This window comes from Amblyomma maculatum, chromosome 3, assembly GCF_055883805.1.
Source record: "Amblyomma maculatum isolate TAMU_Amacu chromosome 3, ASM5588380v1, whole genome shotgun sequence".
NCBI classification, from domain to species: Eukaryota; Metazoa; Arthropoda; class Arachnida; order Ixodida; family Ixodidae; genus Amblyomma; species Amblyomma maculatum.
This window is the reverse complement of record NC_139346.1, coordinates 136,572,945-136,589,631: the sequence shown is the minus strand read 5'-3', so window position 1 is coordinate 136,589,631 and position 16,687 is coordinate 136,572,945. Positions and strand designations below refer to the sequence as shown.

The 16,687-nt window shown below is 49.0% G+C and overlaps 1 protein-coding gene across 1 annotated transcript in view; it reads left to right on the top strand.

Annotated features, from left to right (window-relative positions):
- Nucleotides 1-16,687, top strand: part of LOC146196159 (uncharacterized) — a 136,886-nt gene that overhangs the window by 80,964 nt on the left and 39,235 nt on the right. The window contains exons 3-4 of the mRNA XM_084598102.1: nucleotides 11,365-11,510; nucleotides 15,725-15,971. Coding sequence (XP_084454228.1) covers nucleotides 11,412-11,510; nucleotides 15,725-15,971 — 346 coding nt within the window. The 5' untranslated portion in view covers nucleotides 11,365-11,411. The remainder of the gene's footprint in view (nucleotides 1-11,364; nucleotides 11,511-15,724; nucleotides 15,972-16,687) is intronic.

The following is a 16,687-nucleotide window of genomic DNA, read 5'->3' as shown; positions in this document are numbered from 1 at the left end:
AGTGCGCGCCCGCTCGATCACGCTTCGTCTGTACACGTTTATTACGCTCGAGCAGCTGCAGGATCGATCTCCGGTGGCGATGAGCGACGCAGTTAAGGTGTCTATTTCAAGACCTTCCTGAAGTGGCCCCATGTACATTCTCCATCGATTCACTGCGCCCGCATAACCAGCCTGGGAAAGAAACGACACTGAGGTCTGCAGGTTCATCTAACGAGTCAGCGACCGGGAACAACTTATCGACTGCGGCTACGCATGCGCCGAAACTATGTCCTCGATGACAACAGGAAAGAGCCTCACGGTGGCCTTAATTCCGAAACTTCCACTTCGGCGTCCGCGCAGCTTGGTGTCACTGAATCCCACTATAACTGTGCCTGGCTCTCCATCTCCGCCAAGCTCCGTCTGCCTTCTCTTCTGCGCTGTTTAATAGGCGCAATATTACATGCATCCCTGATATTCATTTCCGTCTGATGATGGGGCCGCCACGGTATTTCTTCGAGTTCGTTATCTAATCCGTACCACCTTCAAAAGAGACGCTCGCGAGCCCACGTGTGTGTGTGGCCGTGGAGGCTGAAGACGACAGCTGGTTAGCAGGCCGGTCGCCAGTAGACGCGAGCGCTTCAGTTCCGGCCCTCAGAGGCACCTTCGCCTTGAAACTTAGCGACGCATTGCATACGCATATACTTGTGAAAACTCGCCTGTACGTATACATGGAAGGAGGCCTCGGATGTGAAAATTTGCACGGTTTCGTATCCTTCCCACTTCCACCGAACAACAGCTTGTAGCTGAGGGCATAGCATCCGATTTTCTGCACGAAGCGGAACGTGTCTAATTTCGCTCGAGAGAACCGGACAAGGTCGTTCTGCTTGTATGCAGATTTTTTTTTTTTTTTTGTTACTCTCTCTCTTTGTGACGCGTTTCTGTCCGCATTACGCATGCACATTACCGTTGATCTCTCTCTCTCTCTCTCTCTCCTTTTTTTTTTCCCCTTCTCGCATGTGATGTCTCCAAACTACCCGTGCAGTGCCATATTCGGGGGCGCGTAGCGTGCGACTTTTCACGGCACCCTTTTGGCGTGCACAACGTAGCACGACGCTTCGTGCGTTCTTTTCCGAGGAGACGCCCTTCGTGTCCAGCGTCCGTCGTCGAATCGTGATCCAGGCGTATGTCCGCGCGGTTCTCGCGTCCGCCGATTCCGTGCGGCGGCCGGCCTTGGGTACCGGGCGGGTGTGAATCGCCGTGCTTGTGCGAGAAGCGTGCCCTTGGTCTGGAGCTGACCGTGCTCCGCCATTGCCGCCGTGACCCACTGCTCAACGGAGGGCAAGGACGGAGGTTCGCTCCGCCGAGCCCACGGAGTCCAGGCCGCGACCAGCGCGTAACTGATCTGCTGCTGTTGTACGAGCCACGTGCCGGGCAATGCTGCATCGCTCCCTGGTGAGGAGGCACCAGCGGTTCAGTCGGAAACTAACTTCATGGTGTCGGGCAAGCTGTCGGCGGGAACGTGTAAAAAACTGCGCAACAGAACGGACGCCGGGCACCGTATCCTTGTTCCACAACGGCAGCGCCTTTCTTAACTGCCTGCGCGGTTCCCTTGCCCTTGCCTCGGCTCCACCTCGAGCGCATCCAGCCATGTGAACCGTCTATCCATTAATTCCTGCAGTCTTGTATGCTGCGCGCTCAACTGACCCCTTCAGTGACGCCGAATCAATTTTCTTTTCTGTGGTTCTCCGATTACCGAGTACAACCATTGTGCCCATTTTAAACTACGATAATTGGAAGGGCAATTGAGCCAGGCCTTTAAGGGTACGACGCCACAGCGCTTTTAATGGCTGCCGCGTGCGGCTCCTTTTACTCGCTCATAATAACGAATCCCTTGATATGTGCTTCTATTGTCTCACGCATTCTCACTAGCACGTAGTTTTTAGCGACGACATAATGTGACAGACCACGTGGCACACATGAACAGGCCCGGTTTAACCAAGCTGTTTTCGAACGTGCCTGTGTTGACCTTGGGGTATAGCATGACTCGGCACTTCAAGGGCCCCGGAGTATTCTAATCTGAAAGAAACTACGCGAGTTAGCAGCTCACATATTCTCATTGCGTTTTGGCTTACTACTGTATGATAATGGGTATGTACAAGATAATAAAAGCACAAATCAAGGGATTAGTGATTAGGCGTGTAGCAAATAAGCACATGTTACGCGAACGATTGCCTACAGAAGGAGCCGACAGATATGGAAGCCGTTATCGCTTTCGTAGTATGTCTTTAAAGGTAGAGCTTAAATGACCGCCATAGCTTTTGCCTTCCCCATATAAAATGAAATTCTGCTCCTATGTTGTTGTATTGGCAATAGTTTGGTTTCTTTATTGTAGGGTAGCAGCTGCGAAGGAGGCAGTGTGTTATAGCTGAGTTGGTTTATATTCTGCGATAGCGGCGTTTTTCGAGCTCTAGTGCTTATGCTTAGGCAGATGTGAAAAAAAAAAAAAAAAAAACTTACCTGCTAAGATGGTTGAAAATTGCGTCGGATGTAATGAGTGGCATACTCATAGCTGTGAGCCCGCACATTTCGAGGTGGGCGGTGGAGTTTCCAGGGTGTGATTTTTGTCAGCTTCGTTATACCAACTGGGAGGATGACCTTATAATGGACTTTCGCAGCCCAGCACATCCAAAGTTGTTACTGAACGTTAATAGTCCTCCCGTGCACCTTAGTCGAAGAACACTACAGGAAATTTTCGTTGTAGTAACAGAATTTCGTTTCGGTTTTCGTCAGTTAACTAGTTTTGACGACGGAAATTTCTGCATTAACATCACATCACAAGTATGTGCAGTTGTATCAGAAAAATACTACAGACTGCAGAAAAGTGTACAGAAAAAAAAAAGTACAGAAGTAGAAAACGTGCTACAGAATTAAGTAATTGTCTGAAGTAACGTCAGAACTGCAGAATATTTAGTGATGTTTTTGACATGTTTCTGTAGTTCTTTTATTTTAAACGGGCTTCCTTTCGGCTTCTTTTCGACGATACCCACACACGAAATCGCTTATAAATCGATTATTACTAAGCGTCACCGTCAAGCTGTTGTCACGACAAACCATCATTGCTTCCATATGTCTCAGCACTTCAAATGGTGACGATTTTGCAGTGAGTGAGTTGAGGCGGTCACAGCACGTCACGGCAGTCTGTGTAAGCAGCATCAACTCTAGGTGTTCCGGGGAAAAAAACTCGGAGTTCTCCTATCCTCTTCTCTATTTTTTTTTTTTTTTTTTTTTTTTAAGTGACGGAAGAGCTGTAAGACAAACGGCTGTGAACGGAGTTGACTTTCGTCCTTCAATGCACTGCACTCATTTGGTTTGAGTTAAGGATGTCTGCGCGGCCGGCGTACTCTATCGCAACGCGCGGATTCGCGTGACGCCGGGATGTCTCCGACCAGTTTAACCGGGCCTTAATAGTTGCGGAAAATTTAGTCCAGAGTGGTGCACCAGTTCGGCGTCGAAACAACGCAGCCTAACTGAAGGCCGATTTGTGACAATTAAAGAATGGGCGAGGGTGATTATCTAACGTACGTTAGACCACATCACGTGTACATGTGCTAGTATAGCTCTCGTAGTATTTTCAACCAGGCGTCCTGCGGCTGTTTCGGCGTTTTTTTCTTTTTTTTTTTCTAGGAAAGAAAGGTTTCATTGCTGAACTAAAATGTTTTTGGAACCAGAAGCGTGTTTTTGAGTGCAGCATTCGAGCCCGTGGCGCCAGTGCTAGCTAATAAAGAAATAATGGTGATGTGATTGCAGAGGGTCAAGCTATTCGACTGTATACATTTCGCACTACTCGCTGAGAATGTGCCTCATCTTTTCACACCTCCGTAGTCATATCCAGAAGTAGAAGAGCCATTATTCTCCACACGCTGCTCATGCACTCTGGCGTCCAGAGTGGAGCAGTTAACGCTTTTGCGTTGAACTCTGTTCACGAGGTTGCTGGGCGGCGTGTGATAAGACCATGTGACTACACGGTAGTTCTGGCTGGACCGCAAGCAATCCGCCTTTTGCGCGAGTTCTATGCGCATGCGCGAAGCCCCAGCGGCGACTGATGAAAACACACTGAGAGGCGTCGACGGCGCTTTCTCGTCGCCGCACTCATAGCCAACGCACGGGGGCTGGAGGCGCGGTACGTTCACAGCCTCGGTAAAACGATGCCAACCACCTGTGCCGCTTACGGCTGCCACTATCGAGGCGTGCCGGGATGCAAGACGCGTTTTGTTAGGTTTCCTTCGGCGAGCCGCGACCTGCAACGGCGTGAAGCTTGGATTAGGGCAATCAAGCGTCAAGACGTGAATGGGCGACCTTGGCAGCCGACTGCGCAAAAAACACTTCGTTACAGGTATGTATGCATCTAAAGGAAATGTGCATGATGAAAAGTATCTACCGGAGTTTGCACCAAGCCTGTAACCCACCAGTGATAGCCGCAATGAGCATTTGTTCGGGGCGTCTGATGGCGATGTATTTTGTCGTTTGTTTTATTTATGTGCGAAGGGGCCGGGTAGCGCAGATATCACAGGTGGCTGTGTGCGCTAGACCGTAATATTTAGCATGTTTTATCGCGACTGCCGCCTGACTAAAAAGAAGAAAAAAAGGGTGTTTGTTGTGATGCACCGCCGTTAGCGAGCCGAGTGGTTGAGCTGGTCATGAGGCGCTCGCGAACGGCAGTGCATTAAAACTCCGTATTTTTTTTTTCTTGTTAGTGAGGTGGCAGTCACGATAAAACATGCTAAATATTACGGCCTAGCGCACACAGCCGCCTGTGATATCTAAGCTACCTAGCCCTTTCGCACATAAAGATAAGAAGGGACAAAATACATCGCCTTCAGGCCCGGTGCAACTGAAGCAATCACGCACCGAAGAAATCCTCATTGCAGCTATCACTGGTGCGCTACAGCCTGGGTGAAAACTCCAGTAGGTACTTTTCATCATGCCTATTTCGCTTAGATGCATACATACCTGTAGTATCTGTGTTCTTGCCGCTCGGAGCATATGACGCACTTGACACTTGCACGACGCACAGTATTTTTTTTCTAATTAAAGGCTCGCCTTCGTGCACGCCAAAGCATCCGGACTTTGTTCCTTTAATGTACGCAATCAGATGCACTTCGTTAGGGAGCTTGATAATCGTCGTCTTCGCCCAACCGTTTGCAACGGCAAGGAAACCGCCCGGCACAATAAATGAGTCTCCTGGAGGGTTCATGCTCGTTCACTTGTAGAGTGGATCGCTCTGGACGTAGAACAGAGTTGGTTCCTGACCGAGATGCGCATCCGATATGTAGGAGATTCACATGTGTCACCAAGTTGTTGATTCCGCAGAAATCGCGGCGGAGGCAGAAATGAACGTTGGAGATCCTTTCACAACAGAATGACCATTCTCTGTGCACCGAGAACCTTTTCACCACTGCGACCACATCCGTTCTGACTCCTGAGGCCAGAAACCGGCTACAGCTCTGCATCATCCATTGCCAGAAAAATGCAGCGCGGTTCCTGCAGGTGTGCATTCCGGCCGGGACAATGCCCTTTTCACGGGGTGTGTATATGTGACTCTCTGCCGATCTTCGTGGATGAAATCCTATAGCTGCACGGTTGTAGATGACGCGAGGAGGAAGCGACGCCCATTGCACCATGCCGGCGCCGTGGTGACCGCATTGTGCTCGGTAACTCAAGACACCCCGCGCATATGCGCCGCTCAAAGTCACAGGAGACGATTCCACCTAGCTCTACAGCATCAACAAACCCCTGGCTGCTTTGCCCTTTGAGATCCCTCTCTCTCTCTCTCTGCCCCCACGCTCTCCTGTCTGCCGAAAACCTGCACGCTGAGAGCGTCTCATTCTGTCACGTCGAACACGGCCCGCGCTACACGCTCTTACAATACGAAGATAGTATATGCGTACGTGCGTTATGAGTGGATTGTGAAAACGCTCTACCTTCCCCCATACTGCGTGAACATGATATGCTGCAATCACTGTCACTACTTTCCGCTCCGAGGCCAAAAAAAGGGGGGAAGCTTTCGCTTTCTACCAGCGTTGGCGTGGCCATTTCGTATGGTGCGCTTTCGCGTCGTCTGCTACACTGCCGCTCAATGTGTTTCCCGCCCGCTCCCGCATGACGGCGCCACATCCTCGCGCAAAAGGCGGATTCGCCCGAATCTAGCCTTCGGCCATTGTGCTGAGAGCCCGCGGAGCCGATCGAACGCCGCGAGTTTCGATGATATGCATTGGGGGAATTCTCGTAACGCACGCCCTACAATCGTCGCTAATAATGGCTGATATATATCATAGCCCCAGCTGCCGCTGTCTCTGGCCTCATTTGCATGGTCCCGCCGATAGAGTCCCAGTTCTTTTTTTTTTTTTCCTTGCAACACCAGGAACCAAGCAGGACAAACACTTCGTGCCGCGCCTGTTTAAGTTTGGGGAAGGGGGATTGGCGTGTACATGCAGCTGTCCCATAATGATTGCCGCGCTGATGACAACGGGGAAGTGTCGGCGTTTCCTGCCCCCGCTCGCTTTGCATGAGCGCCAGATATTGGTAAACAAACCCGCCTTCTCCATTGCTAGAATTGGGTTTACCGAAATAAATGCTTCCGGCTGACGAACTCTCGTTGTGTTCCTTTTCCCGCGTTAATCACCTGCTTTAACCATCGGGTGGATATTTGAGTATAGTCAAGTGTAAAGCGAAATGTTTCCAAAAGCTTCGAGCTTCTTTTGTTGCAGTGAACCTGACGCGGTGTCGTGGTGTCCCGGCTGTGGTACGGACGGGGCTGTGCTGCGGCCTCGCAAGAGGACATCAGCGCAGGGCAGGCGGCGCTCGAAAATGAAGGCCAACGCATTTGTTTCATGGGGCCTAATTAATTCGCGCTGCATACGCCAGCAATAAAGTCGCCGGGTTGGTTAACTGAAAATTAAGCGGGTAACGCGAGACTACGCATAATACCAGCGTTACTCTTTCATCAGAATCTTTCATCGGCGTTTTTTTATTTATAGGCCATTGTCTGAGGACTGGAAATAATTAGAGGGTCTCTTAGATGTCTCTTAAGAGGAGAATGGCGAAAGCCTACCCTTCCTATACTACAATTTGCCTCCCATCGTTAGCCTCTTGTCGGGATTCGTTGCAGTGTTACATATAATTATAATTGGTTTACAGGAAAGGGAAGGCTCAGTATCTGCCACACTTTCTCCGACCAGTGTAAGTTTGGACGGTACACCATCGCTCCTTGTCGGCGCGCGTCTTTCTCTCCCTCTTCCTTTTCTTTCTTCTCTATTTTCTCTTCTGTCTGCACGAGGCAGCGGAGGTGGCTCAGCTACAGAGCCAGTAGCAGGCCCGTGCGTTTTCTTTTCCTTCTTCCTACAGCCACAACAACGACAACAACAGCGGTGGCCTCGGTTGCGGATTGGTCTGAGACTGTGTGCATCCATCCATTGATTCTTCGTGGATTCTCGATTTGCTGATATGCTTCGTACGGTCGCTTTATGACGTCATTTGTTTTTCTTGTCATCGCTGGGATTTTAGTCACCAAGAACACTGGCGGCTTATGTAGTAGTGGAACATATGTTGTTTGAGCATAAAAATGTATCCGCGCCAAATTTCACAAATTCTATAAAGAGGAAATTCTAACAGAATAATTAGGCGCACTTTGCGGCATTCATGGATTTTCTTTAATATTAAATTTTCAGGCGGCCCACCCAAGGGGTTTAAGTTATTCAGTGTGGGCAGAAACAGCGATGACTTTGTGATAGAGCATCCGCTTCGCACAGTCGTGAGCACACCCCTATCTTACACCATGGTCGTGAGGTGTTGGGTTTGGTCCTGCGCCACCGGTTTTCCAGTGGGTAGATTTTCCCCCTGGCTTCGACCAAAGTTATTGCGCTGACGAGTCGGGGATACATTTCGCCGCCAGGCAATTTTTGAAACCGCCGCGAGTGGAAATGCCCATTTGTTGCCTTTTCTTGTGTTCAGGGTGCCTGTTGAGAGCACGCAATGACTTATTTTTAAGGCGCTTTTTCCCCCGAGTCATGAACCCTGCACCCTGGAAAGCCGAGCTGCGGCTACACTAGGCGGTTGGTTGCATACCCATTCGGAAAGACCGCTGTAACGAGCCGGCAGTGTGAGTCGAACCCACCACCTCCCGGAGCCGAGGTTGGAGCTCTTCTTGATAAAAACTCGTCGCAGATCTTTCATCCCTTCCCATCAGGCTAATGAGTATAATAATAGGTTGCTTGGAGATAGCAACCAGCCCCTGCTGTGTAGTTCTCTAAAACCATTTACTTAGCTTTTTTGTTTTTTCTTTTTCTGGTTGCTTTCCAGAAGGAAAGTGGCGCACAATGATTTGCTCCCTAACACCCATTTTGTAGAGCAAGTATCGGCATCTCGAGGTATGATTACCTGTTGTACTTTTCACACCGGAAGCGATTTTTGACATTATTACAGTGTTGCCAGAGCACAAAGTGTTCGTCAAAACAGTCTACAAAATGCGCGCTTGAAAATGTAGCGTATCGAATCGAGCTGATCGATGACTCGTCAGGCCCAAATCAAGCGTGTGACACGCTCATGCATTGATTCTTCGACATGCCCCTTGGAGGATCAACGTCAACTGGTCTCCCAGGCGAGGGCGGCAGCCATAGCCGCTGGGGTCCTGCACTGAGGACACCACCTTCCTGTATTTCCCCTCTCCCTTTCTCTTACCGAGAATAAACGTTTTTCAATCAATCAATCGACATGCCCCTGAAACTGGTTCATGAAAGCTTGCAGGGACCCTTTACCTCTAAACAAAATCTCACAATAGTAAACGACGGAGCCTTGACGAGTGACACTTACTCACGCGGGTGTGTCCGAGGCCAGTATCTAGCCCATCGCTGTGCCGACGACAGTCCGTCATTGGTGTGTGTACACCACAGGCTAGCATCGAAAAGGCTGAAAAAATGCTCATCTGCTCCGAAGCAAGAAAGGTTTCCAGCGCGCGTACGTCATGGTTTTGCATTTACCTGTTCCGCGCTTCCTTTAATTGGATCGAAACTTTATATCTGACTGAAATTTTTTCGCCGCTTGTCATTGTGGAGGATTTATGTTCACTCCGGCCAGTCTGTACCGAGTGCCAGTAATTCCCACTGCCTTAACAGCGTTCGTAGCAGAATCCGATGGGCGGCACCACGCAACCGGTGCACGTTGCGGTGACGACGGATTCTTACGAAAAGGGTCGCGGTAAAATTGCGGAGGTCTCTCTGCTGAGGTGGCGCGCTGCGACCACTGTTATCGGAACTCTGCAGGAGGAACCTGCCTGGAAGAGGAAAAAAAAAAAAGAGAGAGAGAAGAAACTTGGGACCGTCCGTTGTGTCCCCTCCCACCTTTCTCTCGCGAAACTAGAGCGCCCCGTGGACACGCTCTTTGTCTCGCGTTAGCCACCGATGATGACCCTCACCAGCTCTCTCGAGAATCCTCCGGCTGGCGCGTGTGCTGTACAGATCCGCGCCAGTTTTGGAGATAAGCGGACGCGCGCGGAGAGAAGCCGAGCTATCTATCGGGCGACCCCGTAGCAGCGTCGGTACCGCTACCCCGTGAACGAGTTCTCGGGCCCGGCAGAGCCACGCAGTGAAAACAAAAATAAACTCCGGGTTTGGCCGACAGCTTCTCAAGGCTGGGAGACATAAACGCCCCCCGAGAGCAAGCAAATAACGACCCCTTTAAAAAGGAAAGAGTAACGATAACAAATAAACCAGTGGCGGCCGAACAAGGTGTCTCGGCGCCTATGCGCCGGCCAGCGCGCGGGAGCGGCTCCCGTGTACGCCGGTGGCATCTTGCGCGACGCTCCGTCCGAAGACGACGCTTTGGTTCCGCACGTGCGGATCTTCTTCAATATCCGCCCTTCTTCTTTCTCGTCTCTTCTTCGTGCCGTGCGCGTGAGTGCGGTGCTGCTCTCCTTCGCGTCTTCTGGGCTTCTGGATCAGGGCCACCGACCGGTCCTTGCCTTCCTTTCGACGATGCTTCATTATTCTCCCCTTGCGGAGCCTGGCGCCTTCCTTTAAAAAAGTAAGAAAATAAGATCGCTTTGCTCTTCCCCAACCAGCCTGCTCTTCACCGCTCGCTGCTAGCCCTCGACCGACACGATATTCGACACGGGATCCACGATTGCTCGCCTTCGAAGAAACGAATTGCGAACAAAAACATTCTTCAGCTCAAGGATCCCGAGCGAATCTATTACCGCTTGAACGAGGTTGCGTCCGACCAGGTTTCCGGCCTTGCTCCGGAAAGAGGGTGTTCGGGTTACCCCACGTGGTGAGCCGCGCGAAAGCAGCCTTGTAGAGTACACGTGAACCGTAACCTAGCCAGGTCGCACTGAGGTTTAGCGGCCGGCAGTGTGTATAGATAGACACTGAGTACGCCCAAAATGGATGGTATTTCGGCTGAATGAAGCAATGGGTGCGTGGTCCTCATAACGTCTTTTGTTTATTGCTTGAAACTGAAATAGTACGAATTATCAAAGATGCCTCAAGGTTTTCATGTTAGTCAAGCGTGCTGCGATGAATGAAGTTCATTTGCATACGAACAGCCGTGACCCTAAGACGACTCTGACCCTAAGTTTTGCTGCACGGCTTCTTTTATTTGAGTAATGCCTTGGCATACGGGGGATGTCTTTACTTGTAACACCTTGCCGTTCAGCCGAGGAGAAAATTTTAGCCACTTTGAGAGATTTTCGCAGGATTCGGAGCAATGAGGTGTTGAAGTACTTAACTCCTACCTCACGCTATTAGCACGCATGAACAATCGAGTTTTTGTGTGGCAATCCGCGCTGCGGCTCTGTTTTGTACGCCAGACAATAATGCCCCGCATAATATAAAACATCTGGACAGACTGGGCGTATATACAGGGGGCAAGACACTTTTATGGAACGCGCAAGCTACGTGCTCCGGAATTTGAAGGCAGACCATTTTGGACCAGATATGATGTAGTCAGTTCGGAAAACGTCCAGAGCTGGCAGGTCAGGTTTTCCATTTGAGTAGATACGTTTATTGAATGGAATTAGGAGAGAGGTCGCCCAGTAATTATTAGGCATCTGTCCTGCTACTCTAGGTGTGAGATGTCCCAGACAAGCGTTTTGCCCCGTGTACGTGACCGCGGTATAACAAGTGTGCAATCGCTCTGCGTAGAACCGAGCACAACCGCAAGAAAAAAACAATGCGCTTTATTTTCACATTACTCATCAGTTCCCGTTTCACTGCACTGATCAGTGTGCCGACTTAACGAGCGGGTTACGCTCTGCTTTTCCCGCAGATTTACCGAATTTTTTCCAACAGCGTGGGCTAACTGGTGTTTCTGTACGCTCCTATGTTTACACAGGCTGCCTCATGGGTCCACCTTGAATTAGGCGGACTGGCGGGCCCACCATGTCGGGTTCTTCGTCGTCCTCAGCGCGGCCTCCCGGCCGGTCCACCTTGGCACGCTCCAAGAGCTTGCGTCTCCCCAGGCCCACCGTCCATCCGCAGGTCAGTGCTATGACGACGCTGTCACGATGACGAAAGCGTCTGTGGCTCTCTATTCGACATAACTGCTAAGCCCACAGCCATCTGCACCTGCCAGATATGCAACTTGGCTCGCAAGAGGTAGAATTTTTTTGCAAGGGGTCATTGATAGTAGACTATCCTGCAGGTTTTCGCTTCTGTTTCGCCAAAATGCATTTTGCAGAAAAAAACATAGAAAAAACGTAGAAAAAAAAAACATTTGCTAACTGTGAGTAATCGTACTCGGCGTACATGTCACTTCGCTGAACAGTGAACAAAATCCGTTTGATTAAATTTGACTATGCCAAACAAGCCAGATGCAGTGAAAATCTTTAGCCTACGTTTGATGCTTAGCTTTTTATCCAGGTAACACTTTCGGTCGCGGAGAAATTGTGCGCGGCGGTTACTGCGGTTGATTCGGACTTCTGTGGGTCCACGCAGTGCATTTTTGTGTTTTTCGGCAGTAGAAAAAGCGCAGTTGTATGCAAATCTGAGACCCGTTTTCTGGAAGGTGTCACTGCCACGTCGTTAAAATGCATTTCTTGTGGCACGCGACGCACGTACGAGCGTAAGACACGAGCGCATGTTGCCGCCAACAGATCACGCACCTCTTGCAAGCTTGCTTCTTGGACCAGCTGCGCGGTGGGTCCTTTGCGTTTGTTTACGCCTGGGTTGGCAGCTGTGAGCGCTTTGTCAGTTGCTGTTGTTTTCGGTCTAATTCTATCACTAACCACCAAATCCCTCAATGCAGTTTGCATTGCTCTTTTTCTTTGCTGCTATTGTTTTACGATGGCAATTATTGCGCAATAAATTTTCTCTCGGATATTTTGTGTCCTCCTCTGCGAAACTTTAACTGGCGACATTTTGCCCGACTAAATGTCGTTTCGGTACGCACTGTCGGCTGGTTACCGACTAATGCCATTTTCTTTTTCTAGCTATAATGGCACTGACGATTCGAGCATTGTCGACAGTGATTGTGCTTGTTGAGAGAAACAAAACAAAACGACAAAGGGATGGGTGGCGGCCGGCGGAAATCAGAGTGATAAGGTGGAGAGTTATTTTTGCTCACCTTTGTTTAGCGATCACATATTTCATGGTGTTTACTGTCACAGAAAAAAAAAAAAAAATGTCTGCGACAGTTCGCACGTGATGTTCAGACGCGAGTGAGTTCCGACGTTCGCTCTAGAGCTGAAGCAAATGTGTGCGGGGGGAGTAAAATGTTTAGTCGCAGAAAAATTGAACATTCCATTGAAAGACGCAACGACATTGGCTTTACTGTAAGCTAAGAAATAACTGGCAGTGTAAATGGAACGCTGAAATAAATATAGCAAAACCCTTCATAACAGAATGAAAGTCGTGCTCGCACCAAGATTTATCGGAATCATTTTATGTCGCGTTCGCATTGGGCATACGCACCTTACAGAGTTTTATTCTTCCAAAAGAAGGCACACCAAAATGTAATCTGTGTGGTGAAACGCTCGCTGTAATTCACATACAGTAAGAGCTCGTTAATTCGAGTACTGTACGGGATCGGCAATAAAGATCGAATTATCGGATGTTGGAGCCTTGAAAAAAAAAACTGACAAAAATCATTTGCATCACGCTAAATTTATTGTATGTACGCGCGTTGTGAACCCACTCGCATAATTAAAAAATAACGAAGGAAAGTATTTCGTTAGCGCGTCCACGCCGTCGCAGTTCGCAAGCGCATTTCTTTGCAGCGCGCCAAAATGCTGCGCAGCAATAACATCGCGGTGCGTGTATTTTTTGACGTTAGCTCTAACGTTAGGAGAGAGGGGGGGGGGGGGGGGGGGGGGTGAGAGGTCGAACTTCGCAGTGTGCCAGCGGCCTGACACCTAGCTCGCCGCACTCATCCTTCACGGTGCGACGCGGTAGCGACAGTGCTCACAGGAAGCCTGCGATGCGATGGAAGCTTCACCGCGCGGCACGCTGAACGGCACTTGTCGAGCGCTCACTTTTGGAAGCAGCGGAAGAACCTCGCTGGGGGAGCATATATAAAACCCACTGCCGTCGTCCGAAACGCGTGCAAACGCGATCGGTTAGCTGGCTGATACGCGGCCAATGACCGCCGTTATCACGGGCTGGCGCGAAGCTCATAAAAGCGAAACTAAAACTACGTAGTCCGTTGAGGCCGTGTCAGATGAGGCGCACTTGCCGTTGCGTGCACGTCAGAGGTGCGCGGTCAGCTGCGCAACATGTAGCGTAGGTTTGAGGAGTGCTATCTTGACAATCGCTACGTACGATGCAGTCGTAACCAGGCGCGGCCTAACCGGTGCCAGACCCGTAGCATAGACGTACTACATAATGCATGTCGGCTGGGTCCGCGCCGACAGAAACACTTATCCATACTTCCGAATTAACAGGGGTCGAATTAACAATCATGGAGCTGCAAGTCTCGAGATCGCAACAGACTTCACGCAGCCGCCGCCGCGCCTCATGTGTTAGGCATTACCCAGTCTTCTATGGTTTTACCTGGTTTTATCTTTGTCTCCGTTTTGGACGCAGGCAGCAACATGCCGCCCTATCGCTGGGGCGTTTCTTTGGCCACTTGTTGGGTGCCCTTTCTGCCAGAAGCGGCGCCGCGTAGTTCGAATTATTCGTATTGGAACCGACTCGCTTTCGAAATAACAGGCTCTTTTGTGCATAGACCCCTAGAAGCTTTGCCGGACCAAGTAGTGTAGTCGCAATTATACGAAAATTCCAATTATCAAGAGTCGTAAGTAGTAGTAAGCGGTTTTACTAATATTATTATAGAATAAAATAAAAATAATAAAGGAAGGAAAATATCTTTGCCTGCCCCAGTATCTGCTATCGAAATGAACTGAAGCACCTGAGCTGGGGCGGCAGAAATAAAGGGATAGCAAGGAGACAGGAGAAATCAGAGGTGAGCGACAGGGAGAAAGGGGAGTTTAGGTTAAAAGGTAAAAGAGTATAATACAATATTGCACATTCCAGACAGACAAACTAAGGAGAAAAAAAAAACACTTTCTATTGTTTTACTCCAAGTGCATACCGTTTTACATTTGTTTTCTCTTAGGAGAAAATCTCCCCGCGGAAATGTCTTGTGTGTTTACATTTTAAAAGGAGCCAAGATTCTTAACTAGCGATGAGATTTTAAACATTCCTTAATTAACAGTTAAACAAAGTCAATTATTTCTACCTCGTGGTTTGAGCATGATAGCCTTAGTTGCTTATGCGCCATAAAACACGATTCACACACGCGCACACACACGCGCACACACGCACAGCCACATGCAATGCCACAGACAGAGACGGACACAGGGAGAGAGAGAGAGCGAGACAGACATACAGACAGACAGAGAGAGAATACAATACCAGCAGAAACAACTTGTTGATGACCTTACTAAAAACAATTACACCCACGGGGCTGAATGCTTTGCCATTATGCACGTAAGTAGCCTTAACCTTATGTACCAAAATGTTTTCTAAAAGTTGTCGTGTGGGTGAGTATTTGTGAACAGCAATCTTCCAGAAGCTAAGAAGGTTGTGTTACTCCTCCTAAGCTACCTCATGGCACTGTGAATAAAAGGTAGTAAAAGGCTGCTGCAGGTACTCTAATAGTGTCTTTGAGCTGTTCGGTATTTTTAACATAGAACTGGAATTTTGAATAATTTTTGCAATTTTTTTTTTTTTTTTTTTTTTTTTTTTTCAATTAGAGGCCATTCCTAGGGTATGTGTCTCAATAAACATGCACATGTCTAGCTAAATCATCCACAATGTCAGCATTGCATGAAACAGCCTGGACCTTCACTTGCAGTATTCATGACTCCTGGATATCCTGGAACCACACGATATTGGATGATTTGAAAAGAGCAATAAATGGCCATTTTTCTATCCAATGTACAAACATGTAACAGTATATGAACATTTCTAGGGGCTATCAGGTCTTTGTGATGTCTGAAAACTTGACTTAGTAGTATTTAGGGTTTGATTGGGGCTGTCAACTTTCAGTTGCGCAAAGCATCCATGCCGAAAGCAAACAGTGCTCGTGCTCTTCGAAGCTTTAAGTTTTCATCTCTGGTCATGTGGCCTTTACAAGCTTCCAACGGCAGCACTTCTTTTTATGCACCTATCAGCTAGCTTTGCCTATCAAAGTGCTTGATAGCCTCCCAAAAGAAGTGGACCGAGTTAAACGAGTTTGTGCCTCCACTCCACAGTCCAAGGATGACTTGGCACAGCCCGAGGCCAGCAGCTGCCAACTGAGGCGCCATGGCAGCATGCGAGTAATCAGCGGTCCTGGCCCCGCAGCCATGAGTGCCTCATACCATGGCTCCCTGCAGCAGCCACAGCCTGAGCCACAGCCGGTGCGCAAGCCACAGCAGGAGCCACCGTCCATGCGGAAACTCCCTCCTCCACTGCCAGGGCGCAGCAGGCCTCGGCAAGATCCGAGACTGGCTTCCACGGGTGCGTGAGAGATTACTATAATAGGACGTGCTCTCCACCAGTATCGATAAGGCAGTCAGAGTAGCCGGCTAGTTGTACACAACTCTTTACAGCAGTCATAATCACGGTAATAATTAGATTGGGTGTAGCTTGAAATTTCACTGTTAAGGAAGAGTGTCAGGAAGAAAGCGTTAAAGGAAATAAAAAATCATAAGCCATAATAAAAGTGATGCCATGGACTTGAAAAATGACAGGCTGATCAGCTTACAGTATTCGTTGCTTACAGGGCATTTATGACGGCACTCGCTATTAGAATCAGGAAGAACCTTGGAATTCCGTGAACCGAAGGACCAGGCAGGCTTTCACAAAATGTACTCGCACATTATATCTGCACTTTCAACCAGTGGATTGGAAAATGCTCGGAATATAACTGACCACTATGCACAGCTTTCATAGATTACGAGAAACCATTCGACTCAATCGAACCACATTAGTGAAGCGGGCATTGCGAAATCAGGGTGTAGACAAACTATATGTGAATTTACAGGAAGATATTGGCAGCACAACAACCATAGTCTTCCATAAAGAAAGTAATAAAGTCTTCACTAGGAAGGGCACAGTGTATTCGTAGCTGTAAACAAGTGGCCCTCTGACTTGTAGCAGCTTCTTTGCCTAGTAAGAGACTTCTGTAGCTCAGAGTCACTATTAAGAGCTCGTTATATAAATCTGTAGGGGAC